This window comes from Muscardinus avellanarius, assembly GCF_963383645.1.
Source record: "Muscardinus avellanarius genome assembly, chromosome: Y".
In the NCBI taxonomy this organism is placed as follows: Eukaryota; Metazoa; Chordata; class Mammalia; order Rodentia; family Gliridae; genus Muscardinus; species Muscardinus avellanarius.
The window spans coordinates 9,799,938-9,820,262 of NC_137809.1; the positions used below are offsets into that span (position 1 = coordinate 9,799,938).

General features: G+C 41.9%; 2 protein-coding genes across 2 annotated transcripts in view; both read right to left on the bottom strand.

The window, feature by feature from the left end:
• Positions 1-1,107: 1,107 nt before the first annotated feature.
• On the bottom strand, positions 1,108-3,045 carry LOC308279537 (PWWP domain-containing DNA repair factor 4-like; the record flags this gene model as incomplete). Its single annotated transcript, XM_080719663.1, has 1 exon — positions 1,108-3,045. One exon carries the CDS (start codon positions 3,043-3,045, stop codon positions 1,108-1,110), a length of 1,938 nt encoding a protein of 645 aa, XP_080575789.1.
• Positions 3,046-3,143: 98 nt separating this feature from the next.
• The window catches only part of LOC308279538 (gamma-taxilin-like), a gene marked incomplete at both ends in the record, with an annotated part of 84,433 nt that continues 67,251 nt past the window's right edge, over positions 3,144-20,325 (bottom strand). The window contains 2 exons of the mRNA XM_080719664.1: positions 3,144-3,246; positions 3,733-3,870. Of these exons, the coding sequence (XP_080575790.1) occupies positions 3,144-3,246; positions 3,733-3,870 (241 nt within the window). The remainder of the gene's footprint in view (positions 3,247-3,732; positions 3,871-20,325) is intronic.

Here is a 20,325-nt window from a genome sequence, read left to right on the forward strand (position 1 = left end):
ACGGACGGATGGACGGACGGACGGACGGACGGACGGACAGGCAGATGGACAGACAGAGAGAGAGGAAGGAGCCAAGAAAGATATAGTCCTCAAGGTAACTTCCCAGTGATTCATTTCTGTCAGCCACATCCTATTTGCCTACAGGGTTCAGAGGCAGGGCCTCTGGCCTCACTAATGAGTCATATTTTTCCTGAACCCCATCCCCCTGGGTCTTCTCATCAATCCTGAATGGTTTGTCAAGGAAATTACTGAGGCTCTGTCCCCTTTCCTGTGAGCAATCATTGCCCAAACTTGAAGGCACCACCTCAGTAGTCTGTAAGTTGCCCCTGAACTTGGAAATAGGGTGCAGGCTCTGTGCTTCCTGTGGCAGGAAGTTCTCCCCTCTCACCAATGACACTGGGTCCCAGGCCTTTCTGGCTTTACAGCACCACCTCCCAAGTCCATCCTCTGCATCACCTAGCGTCTTTAACACAGGTCCTGGAAGCTGGGAGTACATCTCAGGCAGGCCCTGCTGCACTTCTGAATAGAAGATATTTCCAAACTCATGCAGGAGCTCTATCTTCCCCCAAAGCTGTGACGTGCTGTGATTCACTTTGTCATATGTTTCCTTGTCAGTCCTGTAGCCAGGTCAGCTAGCAGGACAGATGGATGCTGCCTAAGACAAGCAACGTGTTTTGAGGTGCCTTAGGTGAGGCCCCTGTGAGGTCTACGGCAACATGAAAATAGCTTCCCTACTGACAATGGTTAGGGGTTGCCAAGGTCAGGATGAGGGTGCAGGAGTCTCTGGGTGTTCAACACTTGGAGGCACATCATCCTTGTAGGTCTCCACTCCCCCCCCCTCATCAGTTCATATGTGGATATAGACAGCAAGGCACATTGAGCCTGCATCTCAGGGCAGAAATGGCAGCCAACAGTTAGTATTGGGGCATAAGGTTCAACAGTGTGCTAGGAAAGAATAGGTCTTCTTCACCCAAAAAGGGTAATAGGTGGACCATCCCCATTCCTCTCTCTCTCTCTCTCTCTCTTGGAAGGCCCACAATGAAAATTATATGACACCAAGCATGAATGTATATGTTTATTTAGAATAAGATGGGTTTTTCTGTGCCACTATGGCAAGAAGGATGCCCCCAGCCTCCTTAACCTACTGGAGGCTGCAGACCTCCTCCTCCTCTCCTTCAGGATTTTCTTGTCAAATAGATCTTTCTCACGGTATCGAACAGGTGGCCCTCGCAGATACTTCTCTTCTGCTTCCTTGTAATCGAGCTCATCCACTGCTGCAATGGAGCAGATGATGGTTTCGGGCAGCAGTACTTCCAGGAGGAACCTGACTCCGTCCCCCTTTATGAGAGTGAGGAGGGTGTGGTCCATTTGGTCATAAATTTTCTGTAAGTGTTTGACCACGATGTCCAACTGATCTTCATCCTCCAGGTAAGTTTCGATGCAGACCATATGCCTACTGGTACTAAGAAAGGACTTGAGCCACTTGGATGGCTTCCTGCCCTGCATGATATCCAGGAGGTGGCGGTCAGCTCCCTTTCTCTTCACAATGAAGTCCACCAGCTTCTGGTTGGCTCGGTCCTGGGCAGCCTTCATCCGGTCAGGGAGAAGTTTCTTGTGGGGCCACTTCCCGGCCCCTGCAGCCTCCTCCTCAGAGTCTTCCAGGTCAGAATAATTCACCTTTGGGAAAGGGACCTCCAGGTCACCCTCTTTGATGGCTTTCCGCATAGGGTAGCAGGCATCTGTGACATAATATTCCAGGAAAGAGCCCACGAAAGTTCTGCGGCTCAGCCCTTTCTGGTAGTGGTCAATGAGTGTGAAGCACCATTTGGTAGCCTGCTGGTAGGCTTTGCTGGCTCTCCGCAGCAGCTTCTCTTTCTCCTCACAGTACAAGGGCTTTAGTCTGTACAGGGGGACGCGGATGCCACTGCGTTCCGGGCGCAGGTTTTTCTCGATCAGGAGCACTTTGGCCGTCTGTTCTGTTTTGCTCACACTCTTTACCACAGATGGCCAGAAGGGATGGTCATGAAATTTGAACCAGACCATCATTCCTTGTTTAATGGCACTGGGCTTCCTTGGAAAAGCCACCTTTGTGCTGGCTTGTCCCTTTTGCCGCTTACTACCAGCCCCTTCTGAAATAGCCATGGCATCTGTGGCCTTTGAGTGACCTTGAGGTTGGACGGTTGTCGCTTTCTTCCCATCTGGACCCTGAAACTTTCTTTTTCTGTCTGCAATCGAAAGAGAATGATGCCAGCTCCGGTTGGGGCCCATGGAATACCCCACTGTGCCTTCTCTGCCTGGCCTCGAGGTGCCCTCGCCGGAGTCCTCCACATTGTACGGGAAGGTAGAGCTGACTGCGGGTCCTATGGATACAAGTGTGGAGGTACCTGCCACTTCTGTCTTGCCCTCTTTCTTGCCTCTGCCTTTGGCTACTAGGGGCGACAAGAGAGGTGGGAGCACACTGGCACCCTGAGCCACCTTTGCTGGCACTGTGGTAGCTGGAAAAGATGTGGTGGCCATGTGTGCCTGGGCCTTCTCACTCTGCAGGTCATCTTTGTCCTCTGGATGAACCAAGTGGGACCCTGGGTGCTGACTTTTCTTGGGATTCTTCCAGGGGTACTCTTTGTGGCTCCTCCTATACTTTCCATCAGTGTGTGAGCTAGCTGGCTTGCGAGGTGCCTTAGGAGACACTGCAGAGGTCCCTGGCTCAGCAGGGGCTGTTCCTAGATGCAGGGGTGTTTTCCCCCTCAGCATCTCCAGGGCCAGGCTCAGGGCCCTCTGGTAGCAGGCCTCTTGTGCTGGTGAGTCAGTGACCTCTGCCTGTGCCCCTGCCAAGGAGGCGGCCAAGGCTTCAACCTCAGGCTCAGTCAGGGCCTTTGTGTCTTTGCTTCTCACTTTCACTTTCTCATCTATAGCAAGGACCTGGACTTGTAGAGAAAGTGCCTTCTTGCTCTTAGATTTTGCTGAAGTCCCAGATCTGGACAAAACCTTTGCAGGCCACCAGCAGCCTTTCCAATGGCAGAGTACATACTCGGTGGTGATGTCCATGGCAGTAAGAGTCCTGTGACATGGTTAAAGTGGAGGTAGTTAAAGGAGGCCAAGGTACTGGGCTGCCCACCCACTGGTACTAAAGGTTGTCCACCAGTTTATGCTCCTTGCTTCAGGGGCTGGGAAGAGCTGGCGTAAGATCCCTGCCTCCTGACCCTCCTGGAAGTAACTGAAATTGTGTCTGAGTGCTGCAGCGGTGGGCTAGATTGCAAAAGGAAGAGCAGACATGCACCAGACATCAAGATGCCTTTTGTGGGAGGAGAAGCACCCTGCCCAGTGAGAGTGAGAAGGTACAAAACAGAAGATGATAGGTGGCATGTCTTGTCCAAGGGTAAGTTGCCTCTTTGCTGGGCTGCTAGTGCTGCCCTGCCCACTCCTGGGAGACATCAGATGATCTTCCCCACACAGATGCCAGATGTCAGGGCAATGTCCCATTTAAGAGTTTGAGTGGAATCCCAGCAGGGCTTGTCAAAGCCATTCAGGGGGCCCCTGGTTGTCACAGTTGGAATAATGGGTGCAGGTGGCAGCCATTCTACATCCTGGCTTAAAGCTTCTGTCTCTCATAGCATGTCTGTGATTCTGAGCATGAATACAAGTGTCCACCCAGTGAGAAACTAAGGAAATGGTACCCCTAAATGCCAGCCGTGTCAGGGACAGATTGATGTCTAGTCAACGGGAAAGTCTCACCTAGCTTCACGTGGTGCTTGGTAGTGGTTCAATTTGTAGACTCGCATCCGCTTGCCTGGACGCCCTTCATTCTGCTTTGTGTCTCTGAAGCACACTATCCCTCCAGGGACCCCATCACTCCTCTTTGATGATGTGAACCTGGAAAATTCCAAAGCCAGTAGAAAATTAAGGTGAGTCGGTGAGAACTGGTAGACCCAGTTGAGTTCTGGAGGCCAGAATCCATGGCTTTGGGTGCAGAAGGGATACCATGACTGCAGGCCTCTGATAGATGTATTGTTCATTTTCCTTTGCATGGCAAAGTATTCCCCACAGCGGCTATTTAGCCTCCTCTATTTCAAGGCCCTGGGGAGAGCTCCTTTCAAAATGGTGCCTGCCTTGGGCATGAAGATTCTGTGTGCCTGTGTACGCGCAAAACAAGAAAATAAAAGAAAATAGCGGGTTTTGTCTGACTTTCAAATAACAATCACAGGCTCACAGAGAAGACAGAAGGCCAGGAAGAAGTCCACAGGTGTGATAGCATGTGACCCCTGCTTCCTCTTAATTCATGGACATGTCTGTTTCCCACTGTTAGTTTCTGTGCATCCAGGCATAGCCTAACATAGGCAGAGGAATGTGAAACATCCCAACATCGGAGCACACTGGGGTGTATCTTCCCTGGAATGCCAGTGTCACCAGCATTTACATAAGTGTCTTGATCCCAAGTATTCTGTCATTTCCAGACTCCACCCACTCAAATTTTGGATTATAGGAACATGTGGGGTAGCCAAAGGACTCATTCTCCTGATCCTTCTCTTTCAACCTTCCTGCTTCACATACTCAGCGGGTACTTTCTAGTTGTCTCTATTTATTGCACAGGTGGGCACTCAACCTCACTTATGTACTCCACAACATGACTTTTGTTTCATAACACACAATGTCATTTCCAAAATAAACATGTGCATGCATGTCTTTGCTGCCTGTGTGCCATAACTTGGAATATCAAACGCAAAAGTCCTACTTTTGTAGTGAACAACCTGCAGATAACCTTCTAGATAAGGATATATGATTACACAGGATTGCTGTACTCTCACAGAGTGAATGCACAGCACAGAGCTCCCAGGCACAGGTGTCATATGACATGAGGAAAAAGGAAGAACAGGTGATTGCATGGCTCAGCACAATCTGATGGCACAGTCCACAAAACAGACGTGACCAACCACCCTCAAACCTCATCATAACCAAATATACAGCTGCAGGTGCACGTGCGTGCACACACACACACACACACACACACACACACACACACACACACACACAATTGCAAGCAACACCATGAAACACAGACACTCTGTGAAGGTGCTTCCATCCTAATAATTATGCCTCAGGTTCCATAACTACAGTTCCCACTGTGATAAGAAGCCATCTGTCTTACAAAGAACATGTTCCCTAGTTCAGTAGTCAAGTTCCCAGGACAGCAGAGTATCAGCCGCAAAGCTACATAGTGTTACCCAGGAGCTTCCTTCTGACTTTCCCATGTCCCACTCATGTCTTCATTCCATGTCCTCAAGTGTAGCTCAGAGGCTGCTGCTGGTGACAGCCCTCAACAAGGACTGTAAGGAAACAGAGCTTCACTTTTAAGGCCATCTGCAACAAATGATATTACACAGAGGCCTATCTTGGAAAATACTTGAGATCGACACTTGGAATCAATCAGATGACAAAACCCTCACACAACAGGTGTTACCTTAAGACAAGACTGAGTTCCATGGTGTCACTTACTAGTCTCTCCAGACAGCCTTTCAATGGGAGCCACCAGCCTCCTGACAAACAGGAAGGATAAGAGCTCTCCACGTCTGATGAAAAAGCACACACACTCCCAATAATCACACACACATACACACACACACACACACTCTCACAGACATATACTCATGTTCATTGATGCCCATAGCTAACACCTACTAGTCTTGAAGACTCTATAGAGTTATTCTATCTCTCCAGTCTGTAAAAAGCCTTGTGAAATGTGTCCTCTGTCAGAAGCGAATGGCTTGGCCCAGTTGTCATAGAAACCAGAATGGCATCAGATGCTCTTTGATGTTAGAATTCTATGAAAACCAGGAAGTACTAATGCACCCTCAGAGGCAGAGTGCTAATCTCTACCCTGTCAGTTACATGCTGAGAATGAATGAGGAAAGAAGAAAAGGAAGGAAGGAAAAGAAGAAAGGATAGGACCACTACTGTAGTCTCCATGAAAAAGGAATGTGTGGGCAGGGAGTTTGCAAAAGTGGATTGGGAAGAAGAGAGTCAAAGGACAAGGGCTTTGTTCTCCCTGGAGTCACAGAGTCAGGATCCACAGGATCCCGGATGATTCTGTGCAGGTGGGGTCAAGGACCCCTTGGCAAGTTTAAAATGACCTTGAAGCCAGGGTGGTGGTGCTCACTTGTAATCCCAGCATGTGGGAGGCAGAGACAGGAGGATCTCGCTCTGCAACTCAGTGAGACCCTGTTTCAAAATAAAGAATAAAAAAGGTCTGAGGTGTAGTTCTCAGAGAGAATGCCTCTGGGTTCCAACCCCCGTAATGCAATAAATAAATAAATAAATTAATTAATTAATTAATTAAAATAAAATGACCTTGGGAGAAGACTTGGGTAAAGTCTAAGCACCTACAAGCTGAGGAACTATGTCGAGGCAAGACTGAAGCCCCTGGTTCTGCTGGGATTCAGGTGTATCCCTAGGGCTTCAGCACACAACAGTGGTTGGGACGGGAAGATGAACCACTCAGCCACAGCCTGCTGAAACCAGTGGGTCTGCAGACACTTAATTAGCTCCCAGGAGGGCCTCTTCTCCCCAGAGACATGGCCCATGTTGGTCTCAGTCACCCAGTTGTACATATGCGTTTCATTCAGCATAGAGAGGGCTGCCTTCCCATGCAGCTCCTCCTCCATTCATGACTACAGGAGACTTTGCTGTGGGCAGTCCTGGGGCAGTGATAGCCTGGAACAGAGCCTTCTGCAGGAGGGTCCTATCCAGACCAGAGGTCTTGGGGTTCCTGCAGTTTAAATACCTTCAACTTGGGGCCCTTGGAGCCACCCATGGGAGGCCCCTGAATGCCAGCAGGCAGGTCTGTAACCACAATCGGCCCTCAAATGATGACCAGGGACTCTATGCTCTCGCCAGGGGGGTCAACATGGGCCTGCATTCATGCACCATAGTTTCAAGTCACCACAGTTTCTGAAAAGATGGAGGTGGGTTGGAATTTCCACCTCCGCCACTCGCCAGCCTTGCGACCTCCATATTTGGCCCTAATCTCTCTGTTCCCCATTCTCCACTTTGGTCAAATTATGAGTGGGTCTCCTCCCCAGGGGTTGGTAACAAGATCACAGTATTAAAGGGGCCTAAACCAGTTCCTAAGGGGTCATTTGGCAAGCCCAGGGCAGTGCGCTGAGATCCCACTGGAGCACTGTGTTCTCCCCTTTCTAACTCCCTCAAGCAATCTGCATTCAGATTGCTCCACCCTTGACTGGAAACAGCACACCACAGGAGACTGGGTGAAGAAGTACCTAGGAAAACCCACCCAGCTCCTGCTATGGAGAAACTTTAAGAAACCTGCACAAATCAGAAAGAGCGCCACACATTTGAACATCTCTATTTGTCTTTAAAAGGCTTATTTTTCTTAACCTATACTTATTTTCAAAAAGAAGTGCGCTCTATGCAATTGCACAATTAAAAGTAACAACTCACTGCTTGTTTTTTTCCCAAAAGTATTCTAGATTTTTCAAAGTCATCAAGAATCTTAATTGGTTTAGTAATGTCCAGGTTTTCTAAGAAACAAATGCATACCAAAGTGAAATTCACATACCATAAAATTAGCCAGAGGAAAGATATCCTTTGGTGGCATGAACTAAGCTGGCAGTACTATGAAATCATCACCTCTCTCTGCTCACATAGCATTTTTGACAAGCCCCAAGGAAGCCCTGTACCTTGCCATTCCTACATCCCCTGAGTTCCTGCAGCCACTAACCCGCTTTCTCATCAGATTAGATGAGAAATGTTACATTTGTATGGAGTGATTTTATGGACTGGTGTTTGGCTATTTTGTGCTTTTCTTAGAAAGTGAATCTGTCAGTCAGTGACTTTTTGTGTCTGGCCCATGCCATTTAAAACAATTTTGGAGTCGAGCATGGTGGCCCACAATTGTACTCCCAGCATTCACGTGGCTGAGACAGGAGGATCCTGGGTCAAGGGCAGGCTCAGCTACTTAGTGAGGCCGTCTGCAACTCATTGAGGCTCTGTTGCAAAACAAAGAATAAAAATAGGGCTGGGGGTGTAGCTTGGAGGTAGAATGGCCCTGGGTTCCACGTCCCATATGCAAAAAACACAACAATTTTGGGGGTCACAGTGGTTCATTCCTGTCATCCCAGTACTTGGCATGTTGACATAGGAGGATCACAGGTGTGAGGCCAGCCTCAGCTACTTAGAGAGATTCTCAGTGACACAACAAAGACTTTTTTTCTTTCAAAATTACTAAGGTGCAGTTTGGAGGTAAAATACCCCTGGATCCAATTCCTGGCACCGCCCAAAAATTTTAATTAAATGAAAATTATTTGAAAGTTTATCCCAGGTGTTTTGCATCCATTTTTGTACCCCTATAGTTTTCAGGTGCTTGACCCACCATTTCTTCACTTGTTGACTGCAAAATGCAGCTCATACTTCAGGATCAAGAATTTACTTTTCATCTACTAAGAGATTAACTAAAATTCCGACACCTCTCCTCAAGCTCTTTGAGGTTATGTGTGAGGGAGTAGAAAAACCATTGATAGTGTGGCTCTCAAATTGCCTTGAGAAATGGCAATATCACAGGCTCTGAAAAGTGTGGGAAGGTATTTGGTCATGAGTCTGGGGAATCGAGGGAGCAAATAGCCTATAATCTAAACAGAAATGTATTTGCGTCATCCTCTTCTGTGATTTACACAGGGACAAGAAAGGGAATCCTGGTGTATTTGTAACAAATTATCTATAGAGCATCTCTTGCCACAATGATGAGATCTCTCTATATCACTTGATAGCCTTTGCATTATGTGTAAGACAATGAGGTAATCACACAGGTGGAGCTTAGCAAATGGTGACTGTGCACAAAAGGGAAGATGAATAGGAAACCTAGCTGAGAGGCACAGAAGAAGCCATATCCAAGCCTGTATTAGGGTTTCAATCTGAAGTGTCCCCTGCCAAAAAACTTCTGTGTTGAAGCCTGGTTTCCAATACATCAAGGGTGAGGAAGGGAGCATGGTTTCAGGAACTAGGTGAGAGTGGCCATGACCTTGGGACTAAATCTGTCACTGGAGTCCCTCCATTCGCATTCCTCTCCTCTCCTCTCCTTTCTTCTCCTCCCTTTCCTTTCCTTCCCTTCCCTTCCCCCTGTCTCATATTCTCTCTCTCTCTCTTCTCTCTTCATCCCCTCTCCTCCTTTTCCCTCTCCTCCTCTTTTCAGTTTTCTAACTGGTTTGTACTGAGCAGCTATCTTTGGTTAGGCCCTGCCTCCTATGATGTTTTTGCCCTGGAGCCAACACACCTAGGGTAAACTTCTGAATCCCTGGATCCAAATCAGACTTTCTTCCTGTAATTTGTTCTTTCTGGGTGTTTTGGTTAAGGCAAATTAAAAATCTGACAAATACACATGTGGTAGATTGAACGAGCAACTTCTAGTACAGGAAGGGATGAGGGAGTTCTTGTCCAACACCATGTACCCCACAGGGTGTTTTTTTCATGGGCCATTAAATTGCCACAGGTTGTAAGGAAGTGATTTCAAAGTAAATAGTATACAGAAGCCTGGCCTTACCCTATCATTCATTTGAAAACCATTCGTGAAAGTGCTGCCAACTGCCCACACAAATCCTTGAGGCTTCCTTTGCCAAGTGTGGATGAAGGAAGTAAAATGTGTGACTAAATGCAGAGAACTATGTGGCAGAGATATCTACCCACAAAGTCACATACAAAGTATGAGCATGTTTGTAGAAAGAGATGATCGGTCTGAATATCTGTGTCTATCTGTGTACGCCTATGGCCTGACACCTGCATCTCTATCTATCCACTGGCTTACCTCTGTGTACCTAGGAAGGAGGAGAGGCAAGGAAATCTTCAAATTATAGATTATTTCTAGAGAGTGCAAAGATGGGTGGGTTTCATGCCCTTCTGAAATTAGATTTTCATAATACTTTATTGTGGAAGAGCTATTATTTGTATACTTGGAAAAAGTTGAAATTCTACATGGTTGTAATCAGTATCTGGGAAGTTGAGACAGAAGGCCTACAGGCCCGAAGCTAGTGTGTGGAAACACAAGGGAGATGCTGTTCCAAAATGAAAAAGGGTTGAGGTGTGTGGCAGAGAAGTCGAACCTGGCTCAATCCCTGAAACCACATGCAAAATAAATTTGATAAAGAATCGAGATTTGGAAGTAGAAATTCGGTTACTGTCAAGGGCCCTCTATGTGCCTATGGGTGAAGGTAGAGGCTATTTGTGTGTGTGTGTGTGTGTGTGTGTGTGTGTGTGTGTGTGTGTGTGTGTTTTACTGAGGATAAATACCACAGGCATTCTATTTCTGAGCTAGACCCCCCACCCTATTTTTTATTTCTTATTTTGAAGCTGGTCTCATTGAATTTTGCAGCACCTCACTAAGTAGCCAGGACTGGTAAGAAACCTGTGATTCTCCTGTCTTGGCCTGCCAAGGACTTGGATTACAAGCATGAGCCACCATACCTGGCTTAATGTCTATTTATTAGGCCCCTTCTGGCAGTCTTACTATGAAAATTCACGCAATTCATTGGGACCAATGTCACATTCTTGAAACTTGAGGCAAAGATCATTTATGTGGAGTCATCTTGATACCCAAGTTTTTCTGTTCCAAGATGGGAAATGAAAGGATCCAATTTGATTTATCCTGAAACTTTTTCATATGGGACATGCATCACACCATCAAGTAATAATATAATTTTATTTCAGTTGTGTGTTAAAGCAGACACTCCCTTTCTTTCCCTTGTTCCTCATTGTGTCATAGAACAAGAGGCATAAGCAAGTACATGATGGCCCCAAATCTGTAACTCAGAAAAGTCTTCTGCTAAACCAGGATTGGGTCCAAGTGGAGAAAAGAGCAGAAATTATAGAATACCTTATAAACTATGACACCAAGCCAAAAATGTCAGGATTTATGTGACACTTTTAAAGCAGTGATCAGAGAAAACAGGCACAACCACGGATGCTTACATCTACAAACTCTGGCATATAAAACCAACACGCAAACTTTGCATCTAAAGAAGCCAATAAAAACTGGAAAATTAAGAGACCAGATAGCACAAAAAGAGAAATACTGTTAATCAGGGTGGGTGAAAGCCAGGTGTGGTGATGCACACTTGTATTTCCAACATCCGTGAGGCTGAGACAGGAGGATCACATATCATGGACAGCCTTGGCTACTTAGTGAAGCCCTTTCCAACTCAGTTAGACCCTGTTACAAAATGAAGAATAAAAAATAGGGCTGGGTCATAGCTCAGAATGCCCCAAATTCTTCTAAGAGTTCTCTATCACATTAATCACAAAAACAAATAAAGATACCTCAGGAAAAGAAAATTACAGAGCCATAGCCTTGATGAAACTACATAAAATAATTTTAAACAAAATACTAACTATACACATTGAAAACCATATCAAGAAAAATGCACACCACGACCAAATTGTTTTCATTCCAGGAAAGCAAGGCTGATTCAACATACACAAATCAATACACAGTATTCATTACATAAGTAGAATTTAGAACAAAAATTACATGATTATATCAAGAGATGTTGCAGAGGACTTTAAAAAAATTGAATTCCATTTATGTTAAAAACACTGCAGAAAATTGGAATAGAAGCAATGTATTTCAACATCATTAAGACAATATACAATGAATACAAAACCAACATTATATTGAATGGGGAAGACCTGCAAGAATTTCTCTAAAATCAGGAACAAAGCAAGGATGCCCAATGGCACAAAAAGAGATACATAAATCAAGAGAGTAGAATAGAAGATTCAGAAACAAATACTCACACTCATAATAAATTTTTTAGCAAAGGTATCAAGAATATATACTAAAGAAAAAGAGAGATGATGCTGTGAAAATTGTATGTTTATATGTAGAAAGATGGAATTAGATACCAACCTCTCCAGCCTGCATAAATGTCAATTCAAGGTGAAAAAAATTAGAAATTAGACAAGAAACTTTCCAATTACTAAAAGTGAGCAGAGGATCAACTCTCTAATGTAAATAATTTCTCATAAAACCCTCAAAGCTCAGGAAATAAAAACAAAAATCAATAAGTGGGTTGGCATTTAATTTAAATGATGCTGTGCAGCAAAGGGACCAATCAATAGTTGAAACAGAGAACCTAGAGAGAAGGAGAAAATCTTTGCCCGCAACTCCTCTGATAAAGGACTAATATCTAGAATATACAAAGAACTTAAAAACCAACATTCAAAAAAACAAATAACCCAATCAAAATATGGGCAATGTCTAAAAATAGACACCTCTCAAAAGAGATACACATGGTCCAGAAATACATGACAAATGTCCAACCAACATCATTAGCAATCAGGAGGAAAGAAAATAAAAATTGCACTAACATTTCATCAACCCCAGTTAAGATAGAACTCATCAGAGAGGGAAGATGGTGATTGAGTAAAGCAGCATCTATGAGTATGGCTGACACTCAATCTCCATAACTTCAAAAATAATGCCTTCCATGGCCAGAAAATACTATCAATAGAGAAATCAAAGCTATAAATACAAGGAACAGAGAAAAAGACTGGAAGAACAACCAAAGAGCATAAAAGAAATCTGCCTACCCTGTGATGGTGGCTGCTGCACTGATACCATCTTGCCTCACAGATCTAGATCCCAAGGATAAAAAGGAAAATAAGCTGAAGTTACCATTTGCAGTCCAGTCAGTTGTAATTCAGCAGTTCTTTTGGCACAAAGATCAGCTAAAATTTCTAGCAGCTGAGTCCATCATGCCTTCCAGGGATTCAGAGTGGAGCTCAAAAGCAGAAAAGAAACCCACCAGCCTCATGGCCAAGGGATTGGCATCAGCTCCATATTGCTAGCAGCAGTGGTGAGTTCATCATACCCATGAGAGCTCCAGCCCAGACCAGAACGCATCACAATCATAAATGAACTTGCAGCTCCTACAGAAAACATTCCTGCACTGCACTCTCAGGGACTCATACTGCTTTGATAAACTCCCTAAGCCTGAGATCTTGCCCTTTAACCCAGAGAAGGAATAAAGGTGGCAGAAATTATTATGACCTAGTCGCGGTGCCATCAGGGTCTTGTGCAGACATGACTAACTTTTCAGGTCTGACACTTTGTGATACAACCCAGGGAAGGAGTGGTGGAAGCTGAGATTACCACACACTCCAGAGATCTAGAGCACAATAAATGAAATCATGGTGATCTGGAGAAGAATCCAGAAAAGGTGGGAGTGAAATCTGCTGTTGATTATATCAGAAGCTCAGAGAGATTCAGCTTTCATCAGTGGAAAGTGTGGGGGGAATATTACACATAACACTAAACCTAATGAGCAGGAGCTCCAGAAACACCACAGACACCCCAATTTTGGTGAACAGGGAGAAGTCAGACTAGCCCAGCACAAGCTGTGGAGGACAGAGATACCTACATTGAGTTTGGTCTAAGAGGCTCACACTACGAACAGAGGCAGGGAGAGACCTAGACTCCAAATGTGTGAAAAGTATGGAGGGTGACCTTTACTCAATAATAAACCCAGCCCCTTTGATATTGACCATTTGCATAGACTGAGAAGACTCAGAGAACCAGACTCACAGAGGAAAAGGTGCTGGGACATTCGGTATCTACACAGAGAGAGACTGCACAGGATCTATCTGCTGAATAGTCAGTAATTTATGTAGAATCCAATTAATTGTTGGGATTGTTTTAATTTCTATATTCTTTTTGTGTGTGTGACAGTGTATGCCTGGCTGTTTTTTTCTTTTAGGGGGAGAAATGTTTTATGGGTTCTTTTGTGTTTTTGTTTTCTTTTTTTCTTTTGTTTAACCCTCTTCCAAAATCCTCTCCTAAGATTCTTCCCTTTCACATACCTACACTATCCTCTCTATCCATTTTCTATCTATTTTATTCTTTTTATCACTCCCTTGTCCTGTACTAAATCCAATTCATATCACTATTCCATAAACTCTACATTGGTTACTAGAATTCTACTACATTAGTAGTATCTTTAATCTCTAGTATATACTACCTTAACAAACTCATATAATCATACTGTTGACCCTATCTGAGAATTTACACTATTCTTCCACTTACTCCCTCACTTTCCTCATTACTCAACCTTCACTCTATAATACAACTTGTCCTTGAATATACCAGCTGACCCCTAGAGACTGAGAGAAATCTACAAAAAGCAACAGGTACAAACTTCTGAAATCATGGAAAGGAGGAGCAATGCAGCAATGAGCTCCCACAACCCCACAGTAACAGAACTTGACAATTCAGAAATGCATAGAGCTCCAGAAGATCAAATCAGGAATGTAACTGTAGAAATATTACAAGATTTCAGAAAAAAATTTAGGGAAGTCTGAAAAAAAGAAAGGATGCAATAATTGAAGTAAAGGCTTCAATTCAAACTATAAACAATTTATGAGACCAATGGACAATAGAATCTCACTCCTAGAAGATAATCACTCCAAAAAAGAATGCATAGTTTATAACTTAGAAAAAACAATTTGACAATAGGAATAGAACATTGAAGAAATATGGGCCTCTCTTAAGAGAGCTAACCTAAGAATAACTGGCATAGAGGAGGGAAAAGAAGGTGAAACTAAAGGGATCAACAACCTCTTCAAAGAAGTAATAGCAGAAAAATTTTCAAACATAGAACAAGAGGTTGAAACAAAGGCTCAGGAAACTTATAGAACTCCCTTCAGACAAGGTCCAAGAAAAGGTTACCCACACCACATAATAGTCAAAATGACCAATGTAGAAGCCAAAGAGAAAATCTTAAAGGCAACAAAAATAAAAAGCTAAGTGACATTCAGATGAAAACCAATAAGAGTCACTTCAGAATTCCCAAACCAAGTCATGAAAGTCAGAAGAGCCTGAAGTAACATATTCCAAACACTGAAAGATAACAACTTGCAGCCAAAAATTTCCTACCCAGAAAAATGATTTTTCAAATTAGATGGGGAAATAAGAAGCTTCCATGACAAACAGAAGCTAAAGGAATTTTTGTCTTCAAAACCAGCACTAGAGAAAATACTCAAAAAGATTAACTACAAAGAAGAAATAAGTAATACACACAAGAACCAGAGAAACAAAAACTTCCATCCTGCAGACAACTAAGCAAAGAAGAACAAACAGTATTTCAAACTGAAATAAAATCTTAACATGAGCCGGGTGTGATGGCACACACTTGTAATCCCCATGCTTGGGAGGCAGAGACAGGAGGATCGTACAGGTTTGAAGCCAGCCATGCTGGCTTAAGATACCCTGTTTCCAAATAAAAAAGTATAAAACTAGGTCTGGGAGTGTAGCCCGGAAGTAGAAGGGTTTCCAGGAACCCCAGTACCACCAAAAAAAAAAAAATCTTAACATTTAGGAATTAAAAATCATCTCTCCATATTCACACTGAATATAAATGGCCTCAACTCCCCAGTAAAAAGACATAAAGTGGTAAAATGGGTTAAAAAACAGAACCCATCTATCTGCTGCCTGCAAGAAACACACCTTACAAGTAAAGATAGTAAAAAACTTAAGGAAAAAGGCTGGAGCAAGGTAATCCATGCTAATGGAACTTGAAGGCAAGCCTGAGTAGCAGCTATGATATCAGACAAGTTAGACTTCAAGCCCAAGCTTATTAGAAGAAACACAAAAGGTCAATTTTTACTGGTAAAAGGGACAATCCAGCAAGAAAAAGTAACAATAACCAACATTTATGCTCCAAACATAGGTGCAGCTAATTTCATAAAATAAACTCTCTGTGACATTAAAACACACATAAATCCCAATACAATAATACTGAAAGACTTCAACACCCCCCTCACACGACTGAACAGATCTTCTAGACAAAAGGTCAGTAAGATACCTCAGACCTAAAGAACACCATTAGTCAAATGGACCTGTTGAACACATATAGAATATTTCATCCAACTACAGTGGAGTTTAATTTTTTCTCAGCTGCTCATGGAAACTTTTCCAAACTTAGATCACATCCTGGGACACAAAGTGAGCACTAGCAAATTTAAAAAATGTGACATACTTTATTGTGTCTTTTCAAACCATAATTGAATGAAACTAGAAATCAACTACAAAAAGACCCAGAGAAACAACATAAACATGTGGAGACTGAACACCACACTTGTTTTTTGTTTTAGTTTTTGTTTGTTTGTTTGTTTTGGGTGGTATTGGAGATGGAATCCTAACTCTGGGCTACACTCCCAGATCTATTTTTGTATTTTTTACTTGGAAACAAGGTCTCTTAAACCAATGAGGCTGCCTTTGAACCTGCATGATCCTCCTGTCTCCGCCCCCAACCATGGGGATTACAAGCGTGTGTCACCACATTCAGCCAACACCACACTTTTGAATAAAGAATGGGTCATAGAAGACATAAGAGGCAAAATCAAGAAATTTCTAGAAAAAATATAATAGAGATACAGCATATCAAGATCTCTGGGACACTTTAAAGGCAGTATTAAGAGGAAAATTTATAGCACTGAGTGCTCACATAAGAAAAACAGGAAATCATCAAGTAAATAACCTAATGACACACCTCAAAGCCTTTGATAAGTGGGAACTATATAACCCCAAAGCCAATAGAAGACAGAAAATTATTAAAATTAGAGTAGAAATTTAAAAAATATAGAATAAAAAATACAGAAAATCAACTAAACCAAAAGCTGGTTTCTCAAAAAAAAAAAAATTAACAAGACAGACAAACCATTAGCCAACATAACTTAAAAAAAGACAGAATCAACCCAAATTATGAAGATAAGAGAGGAAAAAGGAGATATTACTAATGACACTGTAGAAAGCTAGAGGATTATCAGAAACTACTTTGAAAAACTATACTCCAACAAAATGAAAATCTGGAGGAAATTGACAACTTTATAGATAAACAGAACCTTCCTAAACTGAGTCAAGAAGATATATAACACTTAAATCAACCAATAACAATCAAAGAGATTGAAACAGAAATAAAGAGCCTACCATCAAAGAAAATCCCAGGACCAGATGGTTTCCCAAGTGAATCTTATAAAACATTTATAGAAGAGCTAATCCCAATATTTCTCAATATATTTCATGAAATAGAATAAAGCAGAACTCTCCCAAATACATACTGTGAAGCCAACATCACATTAATACCAAAACCAAATAAAGACACCTCAAGAAAGAACTACATGCCTATATCTTTGATGAATTTGGATGCAAAACTACAAAACAAAATACTAGCAACACATTCAAAACCACATTAAGGAAATCATACACTATAACCAGGTATGGTTCATTCCAGGAATGCAAGGCTGGTTCAATATAGGAAAACCAATACATGTAATCTGTCATATAAACAGAACAAAAGACAAAAATCACATAATCATCATTTAAATAGATGCTGAGAAATCATTTGACAAAATCCATCATCCATTTATGTTAAAAGCACTGCAGAGAATTGGAATAGGAATAGAGAATTTTAGGGCAAGAATTTGCCCTAAAAAAGGAACTAGACAAGGATGTCATTATCACCACTTCTCTTCAATATAGAACTAGAGACTCTAGCCAAAGCAATAAGGCAGAAAAGGAAATCAAAGGAGTACAAATAGGAAAAGAAAAACTCAAACTTTCACTATTTGCAGATGACATGATACTATACCTAGATGACCCAACAAGCTCAACCAAAAGGCTTAAAGAACTGATTGACTAATTCAGCAAAGTGGCTGGATACAAAATCAATATTAAAAAATCAGAAGCTTTTCTTCACACTAACCATAAATCCACTGGAAAAGAAATTCAGAAAACACTTCCACTTAGGATCTCTCACATACACACACACAAAAAAAATATTTAGGAATAAACTTGACCAAGGAGGTAACAGATCTCTACAAAGAAAATTATAAAACATTGAAAAATGAAATCAAAGAAGAACTTGGAAGATGGAAAGATCTGCCATGCTCATGGGTAGGCAGAATAAATATCATCAAGTTGGCCATTCTTCCAAAAGTGATCTACAAATTCAATGCAATGCCCATTAAATTACCAAGATCATTCCTCACAGATAGAAAAATCAGTCCTTAAATCATTTGGAACAAATTTGGTGAATTTGTTGGTAAGTTCTATAAGCCTTTTGGATGAGTTTGTTGGATATTATAAGTATAGTACCATGTTATCCACAAATAGTGAAAGTTTGAGTTCTTTTTTTATTTGTACTCCTTTTTTATTATGTGACAATGAGAAAGTTCTTTGATCTTGTCTTTTTGGTGTTCTAAACATTTTCTGCATGAGAATGTTTATGTTTTTTCTATATTTGAATAATCTTCAATATTTCTCTGAAGAGGTTGTGGATAACTTTTGTTTGTGCTTCTAGACATTCTTCAAGTCCTATTATCAGTAAGGTAGGATATTTCATATTTTCCCATATTTCTTGGAAATTCTGGCCATGTTGTTGTATTGTTTTCTTTACATTGTTGCCTGTGTTTTCTTTTTTTTCTTTTTTTTTCTTTTGGTGGTACTGGGGTTCCTGGAAAACCTTCTACCTCTGGGCCATGCTCCCAGACCTATTTATTTTTTTGTTTGGAAACAGGGTCTCTTAAGCCAGTGAGGCTGGCTTTGAACCAGCGTGATTCTCCTGTCTCCACCTCCCAAGCATGGGGATTACAAGGGTATGCCACCATGCCTGGCCTGTGTGGTCAGTTTTGAACTAGATGTCTTCCAAGAATAAGTTTATTGTAGTCTAATCTGGCAGAGATGGTATCCATTAAAGTTTTTAATTCATTTTTTGACTGCTTCATTTCACTAAAAAACTTTTTGTTTCTTACTTAGGGGCTCAATATTTGTATTTACATGTTCTTTCATTTTTCTGTACATTTTGTTTCTAAGGCTTTTGGTCCTTTTGGAAATCAAGGTTATAAATCATCCTTCTGGAATTTCTTGTGCTTCAGCATTGGTGATCTCCCTTACTTTTGAGCAATGGGGGTTTATTGTTTTCCTCCTTGGTCTTTATTCTCATGTTTTCATTTCTCAATTTTGTATTTCTGTTGTCACATTCTCTTTCTCTTTGTGTGAGAGTCTTGTGTCTACTTATTATCCCTTAATAATAAGATCAGTTATGAGGTTATATATTTATCACTCCATATCTCTTTCTCTTTCATATAATCCAAATTTTGAATTTGTCTCCCATTTTTTTGTTTGTTTATTTTTATTTTTGCAGTACTGGGGATGGAGCCTATCAGCATTCTACATCCAAGCTACACCCCCAGCATTATTTTTTATTCTTTATTTTGAAACAGGGTCTCACTGAGTTGCAAAGGGCCTCACTAGGTAGCTGACGCTGCCTGTGAATCTCAATCCTCTTGTCTCAGCCTCTCAAATGCTGAGATTACAAGCATGCACCACCATGCTGGTCTTTGTCTCCCCTTTTTTTGTTGTTTTTGTTGTTGGTGGTGGTGATACTGGGGTACCTGGGAACACTTCTACCTCTAGGTAACACTCCCAGACACCTATTTTTTATTTATTTATTTATTTTTATTTTATTTATTTATTTTATTTTTTATGTTTTTATTGTTTTACAATTTTTTATTGAACATAAAGAGTATACATTTAAACTATATTTGGTGCCCTCTCTCCCCCGCCTCCATTTTCCCTTCCCCCCTCCCACCAATGGTTGTCCAGATTAACCATGTCTTATTCATAATTTTACACATGTTCAGGTGTAGACCCTCATTATTCAAGATCAGCCTTCCTCCTTTCCTATCTTTCCATTCAAACTTAGCTGGTATTTCCCCTCCATTATCTGGAGTCCCACTGGTATCCTTTGTGTTTCCTAGTTTGGGCATATTAGAGAAAACATATGTTTCTTCTCCTTCTGTGCTTGAATGATCTCACTTAACATAATGTTCTCTAGGGCTTTCCATCTTCTTGCAAATGATATAATTTTGTTCTTCTTTATGGCTGAATAGAATTCCATTGTGTGTATTTCCCACAGTTTTGCTATCCATTCATCTGTTGATGGTGATCTGGGTTGGTTCCATATTTTGGCTATTACAAATTGTGCTTTATTTGGTTTGGGGATTAATGTGATACTGGCCTCATAGAAGGAATTTGGGAGAGTTCCATCTCTTTCAATTTCCCGAAACATGTTATGAAGTATTGGTATTAGTTGTTCACTGAAGGTTTTGTAGAATTCAGCTGGGAACCCATCTGGGCCTGGGCTTTTCTTTGGTGGAAGAATTTTTATTGCCATTTCTATTTCTTTGGTTGTTATTGGTTGGTTTAGACTTGCTATGTCCTCTTGGTTGAGTGTAGGAAGGTTAACTGTGCTTAGAAATCTATCAATTTCT